The 20,851-nt window shown below is 45.2% G+C and overlaps 1 protein-coding gene across 7 annotated transcripts in view; it reads left to right on the top strand.

Moving 5' to 3' along the window:
- NCKAP1 (NCK associated protein 1) overlaps positions 1-20,851 on the top strand; it is a 349,694-nt gene that overhangs the window by 249,574 nt on the left and 79,269 nt on the right. For all 7 annotated transcript variants that reach the window (XM_029605940.1, XM_029605939.1, XM_029605941.1 and 4 more), the window contains 2 exons: positions 11,460-11,678; positions 17,904-18,034. In XM_029605940.1, the coding sequence (XP_029461800.1) occupies positions 11,460-11,678; positions 17,904-18,034 (350 nt within the window). The remainder of the gene's footprint in view (positions 1-11,459; positions 11,679-17,903; positions 18,035-20,851) is intronic.

Raw genomic sequence — 20,851 nt, 5'->3', positions numbered from 1 at the left:
ATTGGTCGGCACCTGTCACATGGTAGGAGCAATGGCACTTCAAAGCGAATTACATTCAAGTATTAAAGGTATTTCCCTGTCCCTAAAGGGCTTACAATCTAAGAGGGTAGTTTTAAAAAGCATTTAAATGATTCAAATTGGCTTTAACATGTGTAAATGCACTTTATCCCTGTAAGTGGGCTTTTGAAAATTGCTGCAATGTAATATATTCATGTATAAGTGCACTTTCCTGAACATACCCAGATCAGTCCAGAAAAGTGGGTTGTGTATCGCTATCAGCAGGTGGAGTCAGAGAACAATTAGAACTTTGAGCACTGCTACATAATGAGTGCCACCTGCAGTCATTCAGTATTTCTGTGACTCCCAGCAGGTGGTAGAGATGCACTCCTTCAGTCTTCCTAGTTTCTTAGTTATTTTTTTAGTTAGAGTTTAAAGAGATTTTTTTTCTTTTTGATTAGGTCGCTTCCTGAGGTGTTAGGCACCTTCGTGGGCCATCCCTCAGTGGAAGCCAGGCGTCCGGGGGGTTGGACACCCCTGTCTAGGTCTCGCCCGCTTCAGCTCGGTGGTGGAAGGCCAGGGGCTGCTGACTACTCCTCACCAAGGCTACTTTACCTGCTCCCTCTCCTCCTGCACTAATTTGGCTCCGTAAAGATTTTGTAAAAAAAACAAAAAAAAAACCCAAAAAAGTTTAGCCGGCGGCCATCTTTCTCCTCAGAGGTAAGGAGTCTGTGCAGTGGGGGCCTGCCTATAGTGGCTGTTTTGGGAATTTGGCAGTGTGTTCCTTCAACTCCCGAGGTGTTCCCTGAAGGGAGAGGGTGAGTATGCCCCAACCTCGATAAGTTGGTTAAGCTGCTCTGGGAATCCAAAGGCAATAAATTGCCGAAAGATAGGAGATCTTCAGAGAAGGCTTTTTCCTCCTCAGGCTTGTTTTTGAGATTCTCGCCGGTATAGAGCTGCCAGATATACTACGCCTTCTGGTCCTAAACAAACTACGGGACGCCAGCAGTCCTTTTGCGGTAGTCGTCGCTCCGGTAGGGACTCTGGAAACCTCGGTGCTGGAAACAGTAAACTCTCCCAATGAAGCCACGAGCACCCATTCCATCGCTGAAGCTGTCAGAGGCAGATTATCCAACTTTTACACGGATTGGGCAAGAATTACCTCGGACTGCTGGGTCCTGGAAGTGATCAGAGATGGCTACGCTCTAGAGTTTTCACGACCAGTTCAGGAGGTTTTTGTAGAGTCCCGTGTGGCCTCCCACATCAAGCGTGAGGGGGTGCGGGCGACCCTGCAGCGACTTCTCGAGCTCATGGCTATTGTCCCAGTTCTGGAGGCACAGCAGGGACGAGGCTGGTACTTGGTTTACTTTGTGGTCCACAAAAAGGAGGGCACGTTTCATCCCATACTCTATCTGCAGAAGCTAAACCGTTGTCTTAGGATTCCTCGTTTTCGAATAGAGACCCTGAGGACGGTAATGGCGGCGGTACGGAAAGGGGAGTTTCTAGCATCGCTGGACCTCACGGAGGCGTACCTACGCATCCCAATCCGGTTCAGCCACCAAAGGTTTCTACGCTTCAAGCTCTTGGGGCAGTACTTCCAATTTTGAGCCCTCCCATTTGGACTCGCCACAGTTCCTCGAACTTTCACCAATGTGATGGTGGTGGTTGCGGCCTTTCTTTGCAAGGAAGGAATTTTAGTCCACCCTTATCTGGACAACTGTTAGATCCGCGCAAAGTCTCAGGACGACTGCGAGAGATCAGTTTGCATGGTGAGGTTCACCTTACAGTCCCTCGGGTGGGTCATCAATGTTCAGAAGAGTCACTTGGAACACACCCAAGGCCTGATTTACTTGGGAGCTTGGTTCGATACATTGAGCGGCAAAGTGTTTCTGGCGACAGGATCAAGTGACAGTTACAAGGCCAAATCCATGCCCTTCTCCGGAGAAAGAATCCGACAGCATGGCATCATCTGCAAGTCCTGGGTTCCATGCCATCCACCTTAGACTTGGTTCTGTGGGCGTTTGCTTACTTACGACCATTTCAGCTTGCGCTTTTATGGCGATGGAGTCCGGTGTCGGAGCAGTTCCACCTACCAGTGCTGCTGCTTCCAGAATCCAGAGTCAGTCTGTCGTGGTGGTTTTTGAGCGACAATCTGGAACGGGGGGTGCACTTGGACCCTCCGAACTGGCTGATAATCTCCACCGATGCCAGTCTATCTGATTGTGGGAGCAGTGTGTGCAGACAAGTCTGCCCAAGGCCTCTGGTCGCTGATGGAAGGATCCTGGTCTATCAATCGTCTCGAGACGCGAGCTGTTCGACTTGCCCTGCAAGCATTCCTACCCTGGATCCAGGGCAGAATGGTACGAGTGTTCTCCGACAATGTGACGACGGTGGCTTACATCAACAGCCAAGGCGGGATGAGAAGTCCCGCAGTAATGCTCAAGGCGTGACTCCTGTTTGCCTGGGCGGAGCGTCATCTCAGGGGGATTGCCGCTTCTCATGTCGCAGGAGTAGAGAACGTTCAGGCGGACTTCCTCAGCAGGCAACTCGACCCAGGAAAGTGGGAGCTGTCCCTCGAAGCATGGAACCTCATCTGCGCAAGGTGGGGCGTACCACAGTTAGATCTGATGGCAACACATGTGAATTCGAAGACAGAACGCTTCTTCAGCCATCGACGGGAGAGAGGCTCAGTAGGGCTCGACGCTCTGGTGTGCCCTTGGCCCACTGGAATTCTACTGTATGCCTTCCCTCCATGGCCTCTCATCGGTCGGATTCTCCATTGGATAGAACTCCAGGCAGGGTGGTTCTCGTAGCGCCAGAGTGGCCGTGTTGCCCATGGTTCGCGGATCTAGTTCGCATGGCTCTAGAGCTGGGGTGGGCAATTCCGGTCCTCGAGGGCTGCAAACCAGACGGGTTTTCAGGATATCCTTAATGAATATGCATGAGAGAGACCTGCATACACACTGCCTCAGTTGTATGTAAATCTATTTCATGCATATTCATTAGGGGTATCCTGAAAACCCGACTGGTTTGCAGCCCTCGAGGACCCAACTTGCCCACCCCTGCTCTAGAGGGTCCCTTGCAGCTTGCTCACCTGCCGCATCTTCTTCGGCAGGGACCCATATTTTCAGATTGGGAGGATCACTTTTCTCTCATGGCTTGGCTTTTGAGAGGCGACGTTTACGCTTGAAGGGTTATTCCGAACAGGTCATTTCCACGCTCCTGCAGGCGAGACGCCCAGCCACCTCTATGGGCCTATGTTAGGGTCTGGAAACTGTTTGAGACGTGGTGCCACCAGCGTTCCTGCGATCCGTTAGCAGTGGACGTCCCGCGGGTCCTGGAATATCTGCAACAGGGACTCGCTAAGGGGTTAGCGTTCATTTCCCTTCGTGTTCAAGTGGCGGCTCTGGGTGCTTTGATTGGAAAGTTTAACGGCTGCTTGCAGTGCACCCGGATATTGCTCTGTTTCTCAAGGGGGGTTAAGCATTTACGGCCTCCCAATAAGTGTGTCCAGATTGGAGTTTGAACCTAGTGCTTCGGGTACTATCTGGTCCCCCTTTCGAGCCTCTCCACAGAGCTTCGCTGAAAGATCCGATGTTGAAAACTGTCTTTTTGGTGGCCATTTGCTTGGCTCGTCTGATTTCAGAGTTACAGGCATTGTTGTGACCCTTTTCTTTGGCTCTACGATGATAGGGTGTCATTACGCACAGTTCCGTCCTTCATTCCGAAGGTTGTATCGGCCTTTCACGTCAATCAGACTGTAGAGCTTCCTGGGTTCCCTCAGTGGTCGCGGGAGTCCTCTCAGGGCAGAGAGCTTCATCTTTTGGATGAGCGACGCATCTTATTGCGGTTCCTGGAAGTTACCAATGACTTTTGACGTTCCGATCATTTGTTCATTCTCTTTGGTGGTCCCAAAAAGGGGACAAAGTGTCTAAGGCGTCCATCTCTCGTTGGATTAAAGAGGCCATTTGTTTGACATACATAGCCCAAGGGTGTCAGGTGCCTTTGGGCCTCAGAGCTCATTCCACTAGGGCTCAGGCTACCTCCTGGGCAGAGTGTCAATCACTGTCGTCTCAGGAGATCTGTAGGGCAGCGGTGTGGTCGTCTATTCACACTTTTACGAAACATTACTGATTGGACGTTAAGGCTTCTGATGAACTGTCCTTCGGGGAGAGTGTGCTTCGTGTGGGTCTTTCGGGTTCCCGCCCAGTGTAGAGTGGCTTGGGTACATCCCACTTTTCTGGACTGATCTGGGTATGGTCAGGAAATGAAAATTGGTTCTTACCTGCTAATTTTCGTTCCTGTAATACCACAGATCAGTCCAGAGGCCCACCCCTTTCTTCAGATACCGAAAGACCGTCTTGGTCAGAACCTGCTTAAGTTTTTTTTTTTTTTTTTTTTTATTGTTGAAGCTCCTTTTTTGCAGACATGATTCATGGAGCAGTTTTTAGTAGTTGTTCGGTCTGGTTTTTGCTAGCGATGAAGTGGTAGTCTGGAAATTTGGTTGGGTGCTACCCTTCGTTATTTAGTTCTGTTAGCATGGGCTTGGGTACAGGTCAATATTGAGTGACTGCAGGTGGCACTCTCATTATGTAGCAGTGCCCAAAGTTCTAATTGTTCTCTGACTCCACCTGCTGGTAGGGATACACAACCCACTTTTCTGGACTGATCTGTGATATTACAGGAACGAAAATTAGCAGGTAAGAACCAATTTTCATTTAGGCGCATACATGGCGTTTTTACAATTGCTATGATAGTATGTTACATTTACACTTGTAACTTCCTTTGAAAATTACCCTTTAGATTTGTACCTGAGGCAGTCAAGGGTGAAGGAGTGGCAGCAGGATTTGAACCCTGGCTTCCCTGGTTCTCAGCTTGCTGCTCTAGCCACTAGGCTACTCCTTCATTCTGGCATAGGGCTAAAGCCACTTTCCTCCTTCCCTCCTTACCATTGTATAGAAGTGAAAGAATCAGGCTGGCAGACAAGAGGCATTGTCATCCCACTTCTCTATTTTCCTGAAAAGAAAAAAAATAACCCAAGCTCCTCCCTATATTTTCTTCTGATCAAAAAAGGATAGTGCTGCCTGGGAATCCCCAATCCCAAGTGACACTTTTCTTGGGGAGTTTTTTTTTGGTGATCAGAAGATGAAATAGAGAGTGAGAGGTGGAACTTGGGGGTATTTTCTGTTTTGTTTTGGTTTTTTTTTTTTTCAAAACAATACAGAGGGAGCAAAGATTATTGGCCAGCTGGCTGGCTTATTTTTTTTCACTTCTACACAGCAGGAGGGAGGGAAAAAGGAGGGGGACATCCTGTTAGGTACCCTACCGACTCAACTGGTGCCCGAGGGACCTTCTGTTCCCTGGCGGCCACTAATGCCCCCCTCGGGAGCGATCCCTATTATCAGATCCTCCGAGGATGAAGACTCGGCCAGTGCCGCGTTCCCAAGGCTTCGGTTCCCCAATCCCTTACCTGGACCTTCTGGCCTCCTGTGGTTCTCTGTCCCCCGTCCCCGTCCCCCCCCCGCCGATGCCAGGGGAGCCATTGATTCCCGCGGTGCCCTCTGTGCCTCCAAAGCCATCGGAGCCCAGGGCTAGAATTCCCCGCAGGCCGCACCCACGCTGCAGTGGCCTTAGCAAGGAGGAAGGCCCTTATGATTCATGGGGGGGGTGGGGGGGGGAAGTTCCTCGGAGTCTTCGTCTGAATACTCAGAAGACCCCTCTCTCCGAGCCTTCCCCACCAGAGGAAAGGCATCGACCTCCCCAAAAGGATCTCTTTTACGGGGTTTGTCAGTGCCATGGCCAAGGCTATTCGCTTCCAACTGCTTACGGAGGAGGATGCGCGACATAAGATGCTGGAAGTGCTCCAGTTTGTCGATGCGCCTAAGGAAATCATGGCTGTTCCCATCCACGACATCTTTAAGGACCACCTGCTTCGGATTTGGGAGCACCTGCTCTCTATAGGAAAGCAGATGCCACCTATTTGGTACAGCAGGCCATGGGATTTGAAAGGCGACACCTCCCTCACCAGTCGGTGGTAGTGGAGTCCGCCCTTAAAAAAGCCAGGCCCGCCCATGCTTCTGCCTCTCCAGGACGAGAACATAGGGAGCTTGATGCTCTGGGTAGAAAGGTCTTTCAGGGCACTAAACTCATCGCCCGTATTGCCGCTTACCAGTTGTATATGACCCAGTACAACCGGAACCTGTGGAAATGAGTCCAGGATCTTGCAGAGAGCCTGCCACTGCAGCAACAGGAGTCACTCTCTGCTATTGTCCTGCAAGGTTTAGAGGCTGGCAAACACGAGGTGAGGTCCACCTATGACATGTTTGAGACTGTGGCCTGAGTAGCCGCCATGGGCATCGGCACCCATAGGGTGGCCTGCCTCAGGGCTTCTGACCTCAGTCCAGAGATGCAGGAGATGCTGGCTGACCTCCCCTGCACAGGTGACAACCTCTTTGGGGATAAGGTCCAGGATGCAGTGGCTCAATTGAAGGACCACCACGAAACCCTCCAACAGTTCTCCGCTAGCGCTTTCAACACTCCTTCTGCCAGAAAATCCTCCAGGCCAAATTCCAAGAAGTCCTTTTACAGACAGAGGAAATATTATCCTCCAGCCTCTCGAGCTTGTACGCCACGCACTAGCTCCAGGGGCTGTTCTTGTCAACAGTGAGCACCCAGGCCTCAACTAGCCCCCAGCAAGTCCGGACTACGGGTTTTTGACTGGCAGCAAGGGAGCACGAGTTAACAGAGCAGACCTCTGACACCTGATCCCCCAGTAGGAGGCAGGCTCATCAGCTTCGCCCATCACTGGGAGCACATCGCTTCGGACCGATGGATCCTCACCATAGTCCGTCAGGGGTACCGACTCCACTTCTGATGGCTTCTGGAGACCTCTCCCCCATGTCCATCGTGGGATTCATCCGCCCAGCTGATCATACTTCAGACAGAACTCTCTGCCCTCCTCTCAGCAGGAGCGGTGGAGCCCGTTCCTCGCCCTCAGCAGGGCTGAGGGTTCTATTTGAGGTATTTCCTAATCCAAAGAGGAACAGAGGCTTGCACCCATATTCTTGACCTCAGGGTGTTGAACAAATATCTCTTAAGAGAAAAGTTCAAGATGGTCTTTCTGGACACACTGATACCCTAAAGAAACACAATTTAGACCCTAATGAACCATCCAACTTCAGACCCATTTCCAACCTCCCTTTCTTAGCCAAACTAACGGAGAAGCTGGTAAACACCCAGCTCTCAGAGTATTTAGAAGACCACAATATCCTACACCCTTCACAATATGGCTTCCGAAAATCACGCAGCACGGAAACCCTTCTCATCTCTCTTACAGATCATATCTTATTGGGTCTAGACAAAGGCTACTCCTTTTTATTAGTCCTTCTAGACATTTCGGCGGCATTTGACACAGTCAACCACGCCATCCTCCTGGATCGCCTAGCAGATATCGGTATCTCCGGATCAGCCCACAGCTGGTTCAAGTCTTTCCTCTGCAATAGAACCTTCAAAGTTAAAATCAATAATCAAGAATCTCCTCTAACAAATTCAACCCTTGGGGTACCACAGGGATCCTCCTTATCCCCAACCCTTTTTAATATTTACCTCCTCCCCCTCTGCCAATTGCTTACCGAGCTTAATTTAATTCATTATCTGTACGCAGACGATGTGCAGATTCTAATCCCTATTACAGAATCTATCTCAAAAGCGCTCACCCACTGGAATAACTGCCTTTTATCTATCACCGGCCTCCTAAATAAACTAAATCTGGTCCTTAACGCCTCAAAGACGGAGCTCCTCCTCATCTCCTCTAACGAAGAAAATATTCCCTCATCATCCCCATACAACCCCTGCATCACCCATAAGCATGTGAGAGACCTTGGGGTACTTCTAGACAATCGACTAAATCTAAAGAAAATGGTCAACACCACATCTAAAGACTGCTTTTTTAGACTCCAGGTTCTAAAACGTCTCAGGCCACTACTATTTTTCCAAGACTTCAGGACAGTCCTCCAAGCGCTGCTATTTGCCAAGATAGACTACTGCAGTGCCCTTCTCCTAGGCCTCCCCAAATCCACCACCAAACCACTGCAGATGATACAAAATGCCGCAGCGAGATTATTGACCAACACCTGCCGTGGCGATCACATTTCACCCATCCTCAGAAACCTACATTGGTTACCGGTGTACTTCAGAATCCTCTACAAATCAATCACCCTAATTCACAAATCTATCCATCATCAACTCCTACTCGACCTTGAAATTCCCTTTAAACTACACTCCTCCAACAGACCAATTAGAGACATCCACAAAGGTACGCTGAATGTCCCCTCAACTAAAGCCACACGCCTTTCCTCGACCAAAGACCGAGCTTTTTCAACAGCAGGTCCATCTATTTGGAATAATATCCCTTCAAGCCTCAGATTAGAACCATGCCTCACTACGTTCAGGAAAAAACTCAAGACGTGGCTATTCCACCAAGCCTTCTCTGAACCTCCAGACAATCACTAGTCGCCATTATTCTCACATGGACAAATGATCTTCTATCCTCCTGAACAATGGACCCATGCTTTCCCAGGTTAAAGCACCTTAAGCTTTAACCATATTCTTCTTGTATGATGTTACAATTTCTTCCTACCTTTACCTTTCTTCCAGCTATTTAAGCTTCCAAGTTCGTACTCCTTGTTAAATGTAACTTTGCCTTATTCACCTCTATTGTTATTTACTTTATTTTTGCCTCAGTTATCCCTTTGTTATTTGTAAACCGATCCGATATGGTTATTACTATGAAGGTCGGTATAAAAAAGTTTTAAATAAATAAATAATACCCCTCCTCAAAAGAGGAGACTGGCTCTGCTCCCTCGATCTGAGGCGTACGCCCAAATAGCCATCTTCCCCGGCCACTGAAAGAACTTCCACTTCGTGGTGGTGAAGGCTTACTACTAGTACAAGGTACTGCCTTTTCGGTTAGCCTCAGCCCCTCGTGTCTTAACCAAATGTCTAGCGGTGGTGGCTGCGTACCTCAGGCGTCGTACGGTGCACATCTTCCTAGACAACTGGTTGATCAAGAGCGATTCCTGCACAGGGGCACTGAATGCTCTAGTCCTGACAGTGTGGACTCTGCAATCCTTTGGGGTTTGTGATCAACTACCCAAAGTCTCACCTTTGCTTCTCTCCTCAGCTGGACTTTATAGGAGCCATGCTGAACATGGTGCAAGCAAAAGCGTTTTTTGCTCACGATTGGGCTCTTGCCCTCGTCTCATTGGCAGCCTTTGTGGGCAGCAGCCAGCATGTGACTGCCCGCCTTCTGCTCAGTTTCTTGGGCCCATGGTGGCCTTTGTCCACGTTACCCCTCTCGCCCGCTTGTGCATGCGGAGGGCACTGGCCCTTGTGGATGTAGTGACGACAGGCCTCCCAGGACCTCGAGACTCTCTCTGTCACAGAGCCTCTGAGGGTATCCCTGGCCTGGTGGGAAAACTTCTCCAGCCTGGAGAGGGGAATTCCCTTCCGGGCTTCCCCGCCTCATGTGGTCTTCACCACAGACGCCGCTCAGATGTCGACCTCTTCGCCTCCCAGTACAATAACCAAATGGGCAATTTCTGCTCCTTGTCGCTGGGTAGCGGACATCTGGCCTGCAGCGCCTTCTCCCTTCACTGGGGAAGGGGTCTATTATATGCATACCCTCCTCTCCCGCTCCTCTTGAAGACACTACTGAAGCTTCAACAGGACAGAGGAACCATGATTCACGTAGTGCCTTACTGGCCTAGACACGTCTGGTTCCCTCTTCTTCAGGAACTGTCAATTAGGGCCCCCATTCGGCTGGGGACTGCTCCCGATCTGATAACTCAGAACCAGGGCACCTTGCGCCAACCAAACCTCCGGGAGTTGGCCCTGACAGCATGGATGTTGACTGCCTAATTCTCCAGCCCCTGGACCTTTTGGACAGTGTCTCTCAGGTACTGGTGGCTTCTAGAAAGCCTTCCACAGGAAGTCTTATAGTTTGAAATGGAGACAGTTCTCCATCTGGTGTGCAGAGCATGACTTGGATCCATTTACATGCTCTCTCGATTGGACTACTTGTGGCACCTTTCCGAGTCTGGGCTTCAAACCAACTCAGTCAGGGTCCATGTTAGTGCGTACCACCGATGTGTTGCTGGCACACGCATATCAGTGCAGCCTTTAGTGGGTTGCTTTATGAGAGGACTGCTTCAGTTGAAGCCCCCTTTTGGCCTCCTGTTGCATCCTTGGACCTCAACATTGTCCTGGTGCGGCTCATGCGTCCTCCCTTCTAGCCATTGCGTTTCTGTGACCCGAAGTTCCTCACCTGGAACATTATATTCCTAGTGGAGATTACTTCGGCTCATAGTCGGTGAGCTTTAGGCCTTGGTTGTGTACCCGCCATACACAAGGTTTTTTCATTATCGTGGGGTCTTGCGTACTGATTTCCACATCAATCAGGCCATCGTTTTACCCACCTTCTTTCCCCATCCCCATTCCCATTCCCGCCCAGGGGAGCGGGCTCTTCATAATTTGGGCTGCAAGAGGGCCTTGGCTTTCTGTTTAGATCTCACAGCCGGTCACAGACAGTGCACTCAACTCTGTCTCTTTCGACACCAATAAGCTGGGAATGGCGGTGGATAAACAGACTTTATCCAACTGGCTGGTGGACTGCATTGCGTTCTGCTATGTGCAAGTGGGCTTTCAGCTGGGAGACCTCATCAAAGCTCACTCTGTGGGCCATGGCGATGTCTGTGGCTCATCTGCAAGTGGTCCCCGTTGTCGAAATTTGCTGTGCTGCAACGTGAGGTTCTCTTCACACATTTGTGGCTTTGGTCAGACTGTTCTGAGTAATCTTTTCCAGACCTGAACCCAACTCTTCCTGCCTAGTGCCCCTGGTTGAAGCCAGGCAGTCCCCTACTGACCAACAGAGCCGCATTTGTTGTGCCCATTGGCAATTTGTTCGGCACCTCTTGGCCTCACCTGTTAATGGAGACAACCTGGAGCTTGGTATTCACTCACATGTGAGGACCACCACCCTGCTTGTCCTAGGAGAAAGCACATTTGCTTACCTGTAACAGGTGTTCTCCTAGGACAGCAGGATGTTAGTCCTCAGGAATCCTGCCCGCCTCCCTGCAGAGTTGGGTTCTCCTGCTGGTTTGTTGTTCCTTTTCTGTTTGTATTTTTCTCTGTTACGAGACTGAAGGGGGACCTCGCGTGGATAGTGGCATGCTGGGCATGCTCAGTGTGCAAGTCAAAGCTTCTAGAAACTTTGACAAAAGTTTCCATGCCAGGCTCCATCTGATGATGTCATCCACGTGTGAGGACTAACATCCTGCTGTTCTAGGAGAACACCTGTTACAGGTAAGCAACTGTGCTTTGTCATGGAATGTGCTATGAAAATGTTTTCATTGCTTCGAGGCTCTACTAACCTTAGTAAAATAGCTCTCACTTTAAATTTATAGGTCAATTGTTGGGATGACCATGTATAATCAAGCCACACAAGAGATTGCAAAGCCCTCAGAGCTGTTGACAAGTGTAAGAGCATACATGACGGTGCTACAGTCAATTGAAAATTATGTACAAATTGACATTACAAGAGTATTCAATAATGTTCTGCTTCAACAAACCCAACATTTGGATAGTCATGGGGAGCCAACCATCACTAGTTTGTACACAAATTGGTAAGACCCTTAAACTATCTGTATGTCTGCAAATAGGTCTGTAATTAAGCATCTTAATTTCATACTTTAACATGTTCTAGATTCATCTGAAACTGTGCAAGAAGTTGTAGGAAATAGTTTGCAGTGAAACTATAAAGCTGTTAACAAGATTTTATGTAACTTATTCATCAGCTGAGTTTGAAAATTCCTCCAGAACTCACCCCTAGTAGTCAATAATTTATATCTCTATAGGAGGGCCATCTAATAGCTCGAGGTGAGGTTTGATTGTGATTTAGGGTTTAAAGGCCAGTTTTTCATGCAGATTGAGATGTACGAACAGCACAATACATCTCGGTGAAGATTTGATGTCATTTGGAGTGAGGAAAGTCTCACAAAGATGACATTTCTACTATGTTCTCTCACCCTAGCTTGATGGACTTTATAACAGGTTGCAAATAGAAATTGAGGCAGACCAGTCTTAGGTAAGGATTATTTCTTGGCACATATATCTTGTTAAAAGAGCCCAACTCGGGCCGAGTTTCACACAAGGCTGCTTTAGGGGCTAAAAAATAACCAAACAGTAAGGTAAATATAAATAAGAATTATAAAAATATAACAATCACATAAGCCCCAGACATGCAAAAGAAAATATAAGAGAATTGGAACATTTAAATACGTAAATATAAACAAAGACCACAAAAATTAATATATGAAAGAATAAAAACAACCATTAGTGCATATAAATACATAAATATCCATATAAAACTATAAATAAATACATATGCACAAAAATAAATATACAGAAAGAATAAATATACTGAAAAAACTGTAACAAACTGGAGAGGAGGGACAGATTTTGTACCTTTGAATGGTATTAAGATTCATTTTTTTAGATGTAAATATGGTAAATGGAAGAATGTCAAGCTAATATGAGAAGAATCTATTATAAAAGCATCAAAAACAGAAACGCTAAAATACTAAGATATCAAAATGTCTAATAGTGTTCGGGTGGGAGGATATCAGATAGCCACATAATATGCAATATGACTTAATGTATTATAAACACTAATAAATCGTGAAGGCAAACAGACTGCATGAATAATTATGCTAATATCAAATATTTTTTATATACATGTATTAAGGCAGGACATTAAAAGGTGATTCAATTTCACAAATTTAAATACGATCTATAGAAAAATATACTGAACTAAAATGAGAGAAATCAATTATAAAGCATCAAGAGACAAATCACTAAAGTACTATGATATCAAACTTTGTGATTATAAAAGATCAGCAGCCAGTACAAGGGAATTATTAAAAATATACCACATGAATATTTTGATTTAATCTAAGGGCGAAAAATAGAGGTTGACAACAATAAATAAATATAGCTCAATGGTATTCATTTGGGTTTCGGCAGAATATAATTAGGTCATCTCAGTTTATAATATTGACATAAAGAGTTATTTACTTATATTGTGCAGAAAAACAATAGCATCCACCATACTTTTGTGCCTTAAGTTAGTGAATAGTTATCCTAATATCAAATATTTTTTAAATAAATTGAGGCAAGTCATTAAAAGGTGATTAAATTTCACAAATGTAAATACGGTCTATAGAAGAAAATGCTGAACTGAAGTCAGAGAAATCAATTAAGGCATCAAGAGACGAATCACTAAAGTGCTACAAATCAAACCTTGTAATAGAGTGCTCAGGTGGGAGGACAACAAATAGCCACATTTAGTGCAATGTCGCTTAACGGTGTATTATGAAGCAAAATTAACATGTAGTCATATCTATAAATCACGGAGGCAAACAGTTATCCTAATATCAAATATTATCTTAAGGAAGGTGACAAGATTGATTATGTATATATAGTTAAATGCAGATGCATTTTACTCACTGGTGTCAGGGCAGATTAAACTTCAACAGTGGGCTGTGTGCATCAGTCTCTTGGTTCAGTTACTAAACAACATACAATAATTGCAACGGTGAATGTAGCGTGACAGTCGGTATAGAACACGCATGAAAAAATGTCTTATGGAGTTATGTAAAAGATTAATATAATGCCTTTCTGATACATTATATGATAAGGATGACTCAAAATAAATCGCATATTCCTAAAAAAAATATGCAATCATTATGGAGCGACTAATGATTATAAAAAAATTGGCAGCCGGTACAAGGGGATTATTAAAAATATACTGCATGAATAATCTAATTTGGTCTAAGGGTGAAAAAAACATATAAGCTCCACAGTATTCACTTGGGTCTCGGCAAAATATAATTAGATTATCTTGGTTAATGATTGCTTTTTGAAAGAACAGGTATCAACATAAGGAGATATTTACTTACATTGTGCAAAAAAAGAATAGTCTCCACCATAGTTTTGTACCTTAAGTTAGAATGAACGGAGAACCAGAAGTGTTTAAACACTCCTGTGTCAGCACTTCTGAGTGACAACTAAGAAAAAGTGCTGTGATTGCCTTCGCTAGCAAACTGGCTGCATTGGGAGTGCAGCATTAAGAAACTTTTTGTCATTCAAAGAGAATGTTATTAATAGTTATAAGGATGGGATCATAAAAAAGAAGAATGTTGACCACTTACCCCTCCTTATAAATAAATCGTATTTGTCCTATTATAATTATAATGTTCATATATGTTGAATCCTTGTGTATTTTATAACTATTAATTCAATAACACAAACACTCATATGAAATCATACTACGGTATGTATTAAGTGTAAAAAAAAACTATTATAAAAAAGTAGAAAAATGATATATAAAATATATTAATTTTTAAATACTATAAAATGTAATAATGAATTATAGGAAGACACTATAATCAATCTCTTGTTCCAGTTTAAGTAAAATCATATCAATAAATCCCTCCTCTCCAGTTCATTGAAGGTTTAATCAGCACTACAAATTTGAAGTAATTGAAAACATGACCAGTTGAGATTGGGGCCGATGCAATAAATGTGCGCAGAAAGTGGGCACTGAACAGTCGGAGCCCGCTTTCTTAATGCGCCCCCAAGGGAGGCACCATGCAATATTTAAATTAGGGGGTCATGTTAGTAAGGAGGCACTAGGGTTGCTTGCGCACTCCTAGCGCTTCCTTCTAACGAGAACCCGAATGGCTCTGTGGTCCACCGGTTAGGAAAATAGACGCCGAGTTTATCGGTGAGCTGGAATGCCCGGCTGGGCTGTAGTCCCTCAGATACTGGAACAGCGATCCCTGGAGGCGAGCTATAGAGAAACTGAAATATAGTGAGTAGGCAGGGTATATGCAGAGTTCATGGTCAGAACCTGATGGTAACACTCACAAAATGTCTCATAGAAGCCCAGGAGCTGGAATGAAATAGGTCCTCGAGGAGCGAGTATCTGATTCCAGGGAAAGCTCTGAGAGCGATGGTAACTCACAGATGTAGTAGGCAGCGATAGCTTCCAGGCAGAAGTGAATTCTGAAGAAGTCTAGGAACGAGGGCCCTCTAGGAGCAAGTACCGGTTCCAGACTGCAATTTACAAAATAAGAGAGAGTGCGAGGCCCCCGAGGAGCGGGTACCCCTGGTAAGTCCGAGGAGGCAGAGTAGCATAGATAGAACAAATTCTTATCCATATCCGTTTCCTTGCTAACTCGAGTTGTTAGCAATTCAGAGACCTTTAAATGATGTCATGTCAGGGGGGCGCCCCTGAGATTTGCGCCACTTCTGGTACTTGAGGCGGGGTCGCATGTGCGCCCCTAGGCATCAGGTCAACATGGCGGATTGCAGCGTTGGGCCGGTCTGGGGACACCGGATGAGGACGGCCAAAGAACGCCGCGGCAGCCAGCCTTCCATCAACCCCGGAGGGAGTCACCAATGCAGTAAGGTGGGTGGAGTGGAGACGGGCAGCGACGGTCGCAAAATTTGGCTGTGGGGGTGACGTTGATATCTTAGTATTATAGCGATTCTGGTTTTGATTCTTTTATAATTCAACATATTCTTCCATTGACCATATTTACATCTGAAAAATTGAATCATAACAATACCACTCAAAGGTACAAAATCTGTCCCTCTTCTCCAGTTTGTTAGTTTTTTCAGTATATTTATTTATATTCTTTCTGTATATTTATTTATTTACTTTTATGTGCATATGTATTTATAATTTTATATGGATATTTATGCATTTATATGCACTAATGGTTTTTATTTCATAAATTATGAATTTTTGCAGTCTTTGTTTATATTTACGTATTTAAATGTACTAATTCTCTTATGTTTTCTTAAGCATGTCCTGTGGCTTATGTGATTGTTGTTTGTTTTAATATTTTTTATTTTATTTACCTTACTGTTTGGTTATTTTTTAGCCCCTGAAGCAGCCTTGTACGAAACTCGGCCAGAGTTGGGCTCTTAACAAGATATATGTGCGAATAAGTAATCCTTACCTAAGGCGACTGGTCTGTCTCAATTTCTATTTGCCTTCTGGCTTTGACAGACCACCTTCCAGTCTGTTTTGTGGGATCCTCTGTAACAGGGTACCATCAAGCTAGGGCGAGATAACATAGTACAAAATTTCATTCCCCTCTCCTCTCCCAAGCCCAGAAATGGCCAAAATGCAATTCAAAAAATGAATTGCGTTATGGCCGTTTCGGTCATATTGCACAGCTTAACACCAGGAAAAAAATTATAGTTATTTCTGGTTTTAAAACCGTGCGATGGCATGTGTTATGCTATCATATGGTGCAATATTGCTCCTCATTTTCAAAAATCCTGCCCAAACTCCTCCTTAATCCCGCCCCTTTCCAAAATTTGCATTCGCACCGTGCGCTACCATTATTGCATGCGTTATGGCGTTAACGCATTATTGTGTGCGTTAATGCCATAATGCATTTTGATGAATGACCCTGTTAATTGCCTGGCATAAATGCATTTTCCATATATTCCCACTACTGCCTTCTCTCAATTTATCTCAAGATGTGAGCAGGGGGCAGGGGAGTGCATGGCAAGTGTATTTCTTCTAAAGCAAGTGTTTAATCCCCACACTGCTTTCATTTCTTCTGTACTCCCCATCTAACCCCCGGTGCAATCCTTTAACTCTCCTCTCTCCCATCCCAACTTTTTTATCCTTATCTCATCCCACCTTGTCTTTAACCTCTGCTACTTCCTACCCTATGGCACTTTTTACGCCTGCGGGAGAACATATTTTTGTTTTCCCATGCCCTGACTGGAGTTGAAGATACCACCTGCTCCTCCCAAGCACTAGTTTGGGCCAGAAAACATACCTTGACCTCCAAAAAAAAAAAAAAGGATTGTTGCCCCAGCGAGCAGGCCAGTTACTTTGGGAGGTTGTACCAATTATCAGAAATTATTAGTATCATCTAAGAATAGTATTAATGTATTTTATATATAGTGCAATTAAATTAAAAAAAATTATAGAGCTAAGCACAAAAGAATAGAGCAAGGGAAGAGGAATGTTGATATTCTATGATAGGGGGTGGCTAGCTCTGGTCCTCGAGAGCCAGAAACAGGTCAGGTTTTCAGGAAATCTTCATAGAATATGTGTGAGTTAGATGTGCATGCATTGCCTCCATTGTATGCAAATCTGTCTCCTGCATATTCATTGGATATGCTGAAAACCTGGTTTATTTGTGGCTCTCGAGGACAGGATTTAGCCTCCCATGTTGTATGATAATTTGAAAAACACATATGCCTATTAGGAGAGAATCCCAGTGGCACTGAAGCCTTATAATAATTTACAACAAAAGCATATATACTGTCAAATTTACAACTGATTAATCATTTGCTTCCATGTTTAGAGGTTTTTGCATTGTTACAGTCTATTATGCTCACTTCAACATAGGATTCCTGAGAAGAGAATCCATACTGAGCTTTATTTTGTAACTTAACTGTCAGCTTTGCAGCTAATTGACAAATATACCACAGCAGTTTTAACAGCCATTTTGAGAATGTTAGATCATTTAGCCAAATGTGTTACAGTTATGAAAGAGATTATTCTAATTCTGCTGTTTAAACATTTTTATTTTTAAAGTAATGTGCCTCATTATATTTGATATTTTTTTGGTTCATTTGTCTTAGGTATGTATAGCAGGACATACTGAATTCAGATGTGAATATTTCTAGATATGCAATCAGAAAATTTGAATTTATTTCTCCATACTTACATTTTTATAATTAAAAGAAAATCTAAACAGCACTGCTACAAGATAAACTGTTCACTGGATAAAGAAATAAATTGTTCTCTTTAGGTATTTGGAAACCTTGTTAAGACAGGTCAGCAATGGGCATATAGCTTATTTCCCAGCAATGAAAGCGTTTGTGAATTTACCTACAGAAAATGAACTGACCTTCAATGCTGAGGAGTATTCTGACATCTCAGGTAAGTAAACTATGATTTAATTCTAGGCTGTGATAGAATGCAAAAAGTTCCAACAAGTATATTGTTAAGACAGTTGTTCATTGTCCAAAACACCCTGAGTAGCTCATTTGAAATCATAAGAATATAAGTTATGCCATGCTGGGTTCAGACCAAGGGTCCATCAAGCCCAGTATCCTGTCTCCAACAGTGGCCAATCTAAGTCACAAGAACCTGGCAATACCCAAACATTAAATAGATCCCATGCTACTAATGCTGGCTATTCCTATTGATTAAGCATTCCATAATTGGCTTCTTACTCTGATCTGGTGCTTTACCTATAATATAATTCAGTATACTAAAGCTATGTTATGTTACAGATATATGCCACCTTCCTTGAATGAAATTTAACCCAAAGCAATTTACAAGTAGTAATAATAATAATAAATCAATTAAATACATATATAACAAAACATATAAGTACATGAACAGTGAAAAAAAATTGCTGATGCCCATCTTCTCCCAGGACAAGCAGGATGGTAGTCCTCACATATGGGTGACGTCACTGAACGGAGTCCTAACACGGAAAACTTTTCTGTCAAAGTTTCTAGAACTTTTGACTGGCACACTGAGCATGCCCAGCATGCTATGATCCCTGCAGCCACAGGGGTCTCCCTTCAGTCTTTTTTTTTTCCACGCTGCAGTTTGCCTCGCAGTTAGGAGCTCTGAGAATTTCTCACACAATTTTCCTCATGGAAAAAATATGTATTTTACTTAAAAAAAAAAAAAACAAAACAAAAAAAAACATTCCCTCATAGGGGTCTCCCATCGGGATAGTGTTTTTCCATCGTTCGGTGAGTAAGTTTACTATTCCCAGTCGATTCCCGCTCCCACCTCTTTCGGTGTCAGGCCATCAACCATTTTTGGGCCTCTGTCTTTATGGCAACAGGTTTCCAAAAATGTCCGGAGTGCCCCCGAACCATGTCAATTACAGACCCGCATGATGTGTGCTGTGCCTCGGCTCACCACATGACATGTCTAACTGCCCAAGTTGTGCCCAGATGACTCCGAAGGGTAGGCGGGCTCGCCTAGACAAGATGGAGACTCTGTTCAAAATCAAGTTGACTCCATCGACGTCCACCCAATCGTCACCAGCAGGACCATCTAACAAGTCATAAAATCTCACCGGGAGCACCAGGGCAGGGGTGACCATCCGTCACAGACTTCGTCTAAGGCATCCACATCTACCTCTGTGCTGGGGAAAGACCGGACCGAGCACCAAGGGAAGCACCAGCACAGACGCGAGTCGACTCCCGGTGCCGGCACTGATCCCGCATCGGCTTTGATGGCTATCTAGCCACTTGCGAAGAAGACACGGGTAGAGGAACCACTAACACCCTCTCCACCCGAAAAACCAAGGTGATCCCCACAGATATCGGTGCCGGGTACTGAGCCCCCACAGGTCCCTGTGAAGGTGCCAGTAGTGCCTAGCCTGCCACACCCTGTAGCTGCGATATCTACAACAGCTTTCAGGGAGGAACTGGACAGTTTCAATTGCCAGGCAGTGCTAGATGCTCTCGGAGACCTACAGCCATCTATGCTGGCCCCCATACCATCACCGGAGCCATCGATATTTGCACCGTTGCTAACCTGGCTGGATACACTCATCAGTGCCCTTCCAACATGGCCTGGGCCACCGATGCCAAAGCAACCTGCAAAGCCTCTGAAATCCCTGATTCCCATTCCGGGGTCCTCAGATGATGAAGGTACGGATTCCAGTCCTCTGTCACAGATGCCAGAACTGATACCTGCTCCATCAGAGTTCTCGGGATCAAGAGGCCCTCATTTTCCATTGATGCCTCCGGTGCCGCCGAAATCTGCATCATGCCACCGCATCTTCCATCGAGGCCATCAAAGGATCCATCGGTGCCAACCTATCCTACCGTACCAATCTTCTTCCCTCCTTCAGGATCTCAACAAGAGACCTACCTTTTCTGACACATGGGAAAATGTTGACACAGAGACATCCACGGAGGATATCTTATCAGAACCATATCCTCCAGAAGAAAGGAGAAAATCTCCCCCAGAGGATCTCTCCTTTTGCCAATTTTATTAGGGAGATGTCAGAGACAATACCCTTTGAACTTATTACAGACGAGGACACACGCCACTAAACAGAGGTTCTCCAATTTGTGGATGCACCAAAAGAAGTGATGGCTACACCAGTACATGAAGTGCTAGTAGATCTGCAACATCGTCTCTGGGAACATCCTTGTGCTGTTCAGCCTGTGAATAAGAGAACAGATGCGACTTATCTTGTCCAACATATTCCTGGTTTCCAAAAACCACAACTGCCCCATCAGTCTGTGGTAGTTGAGTCTGCAGAAAAGAAGGCCAGAAGACTGCGACCACACTCTTCAGCACCTCCTGGCAAGGACCAAAAATTCCTTGATATCTTAAGTTGCAAGATGATTCAAGGTTCTATGCTGGTGTCACGCATAGCTGCATACCAACTTTACATGACACAGTATCAAAGAAATCTCTGGAAGCAGGTTCAGGGAATAGCCAACTCTCTTCCCCAACAGCAACAAGATAGTCTCAACGCCATACTACATAAAGGCCTTGAGACTGGCAAACAGGTTCATGCTGCGTACGACTCCTTTGAAACAGCTTCTCGCATGTCAGCAACAGTAATCAGCGCCAGGAGCGGAGGGCCTGGCTAAAAGCCTCTGACTTGAGGCCTGAAGTCCAAGACAAACTTGCCGACTTGCCATGTACTAGTGAAAACCCATTCGGCGACAAGCTACAAGATACAGTGACTCAATTAAAAGACCATAATGA

The sequence above is a fragment of the Rhinatrema bivittatum genome, chromosome 6 (genome assembly GCF_901001135.1).
Source record: "Rhinatrema bivittatum chromosome 6, aRhiBiv1.1, whole genome shotgun sequence".
NCBI lineage: Eukaryota > Metazoa > Chordata > Amphibia > Gymnophiona > Rhinatrematidae > Rhinatrema > Rhinatrema bivittatum.
This window is presented reverse-complemented; position numbering and strand designations above follow the sequence as displayed.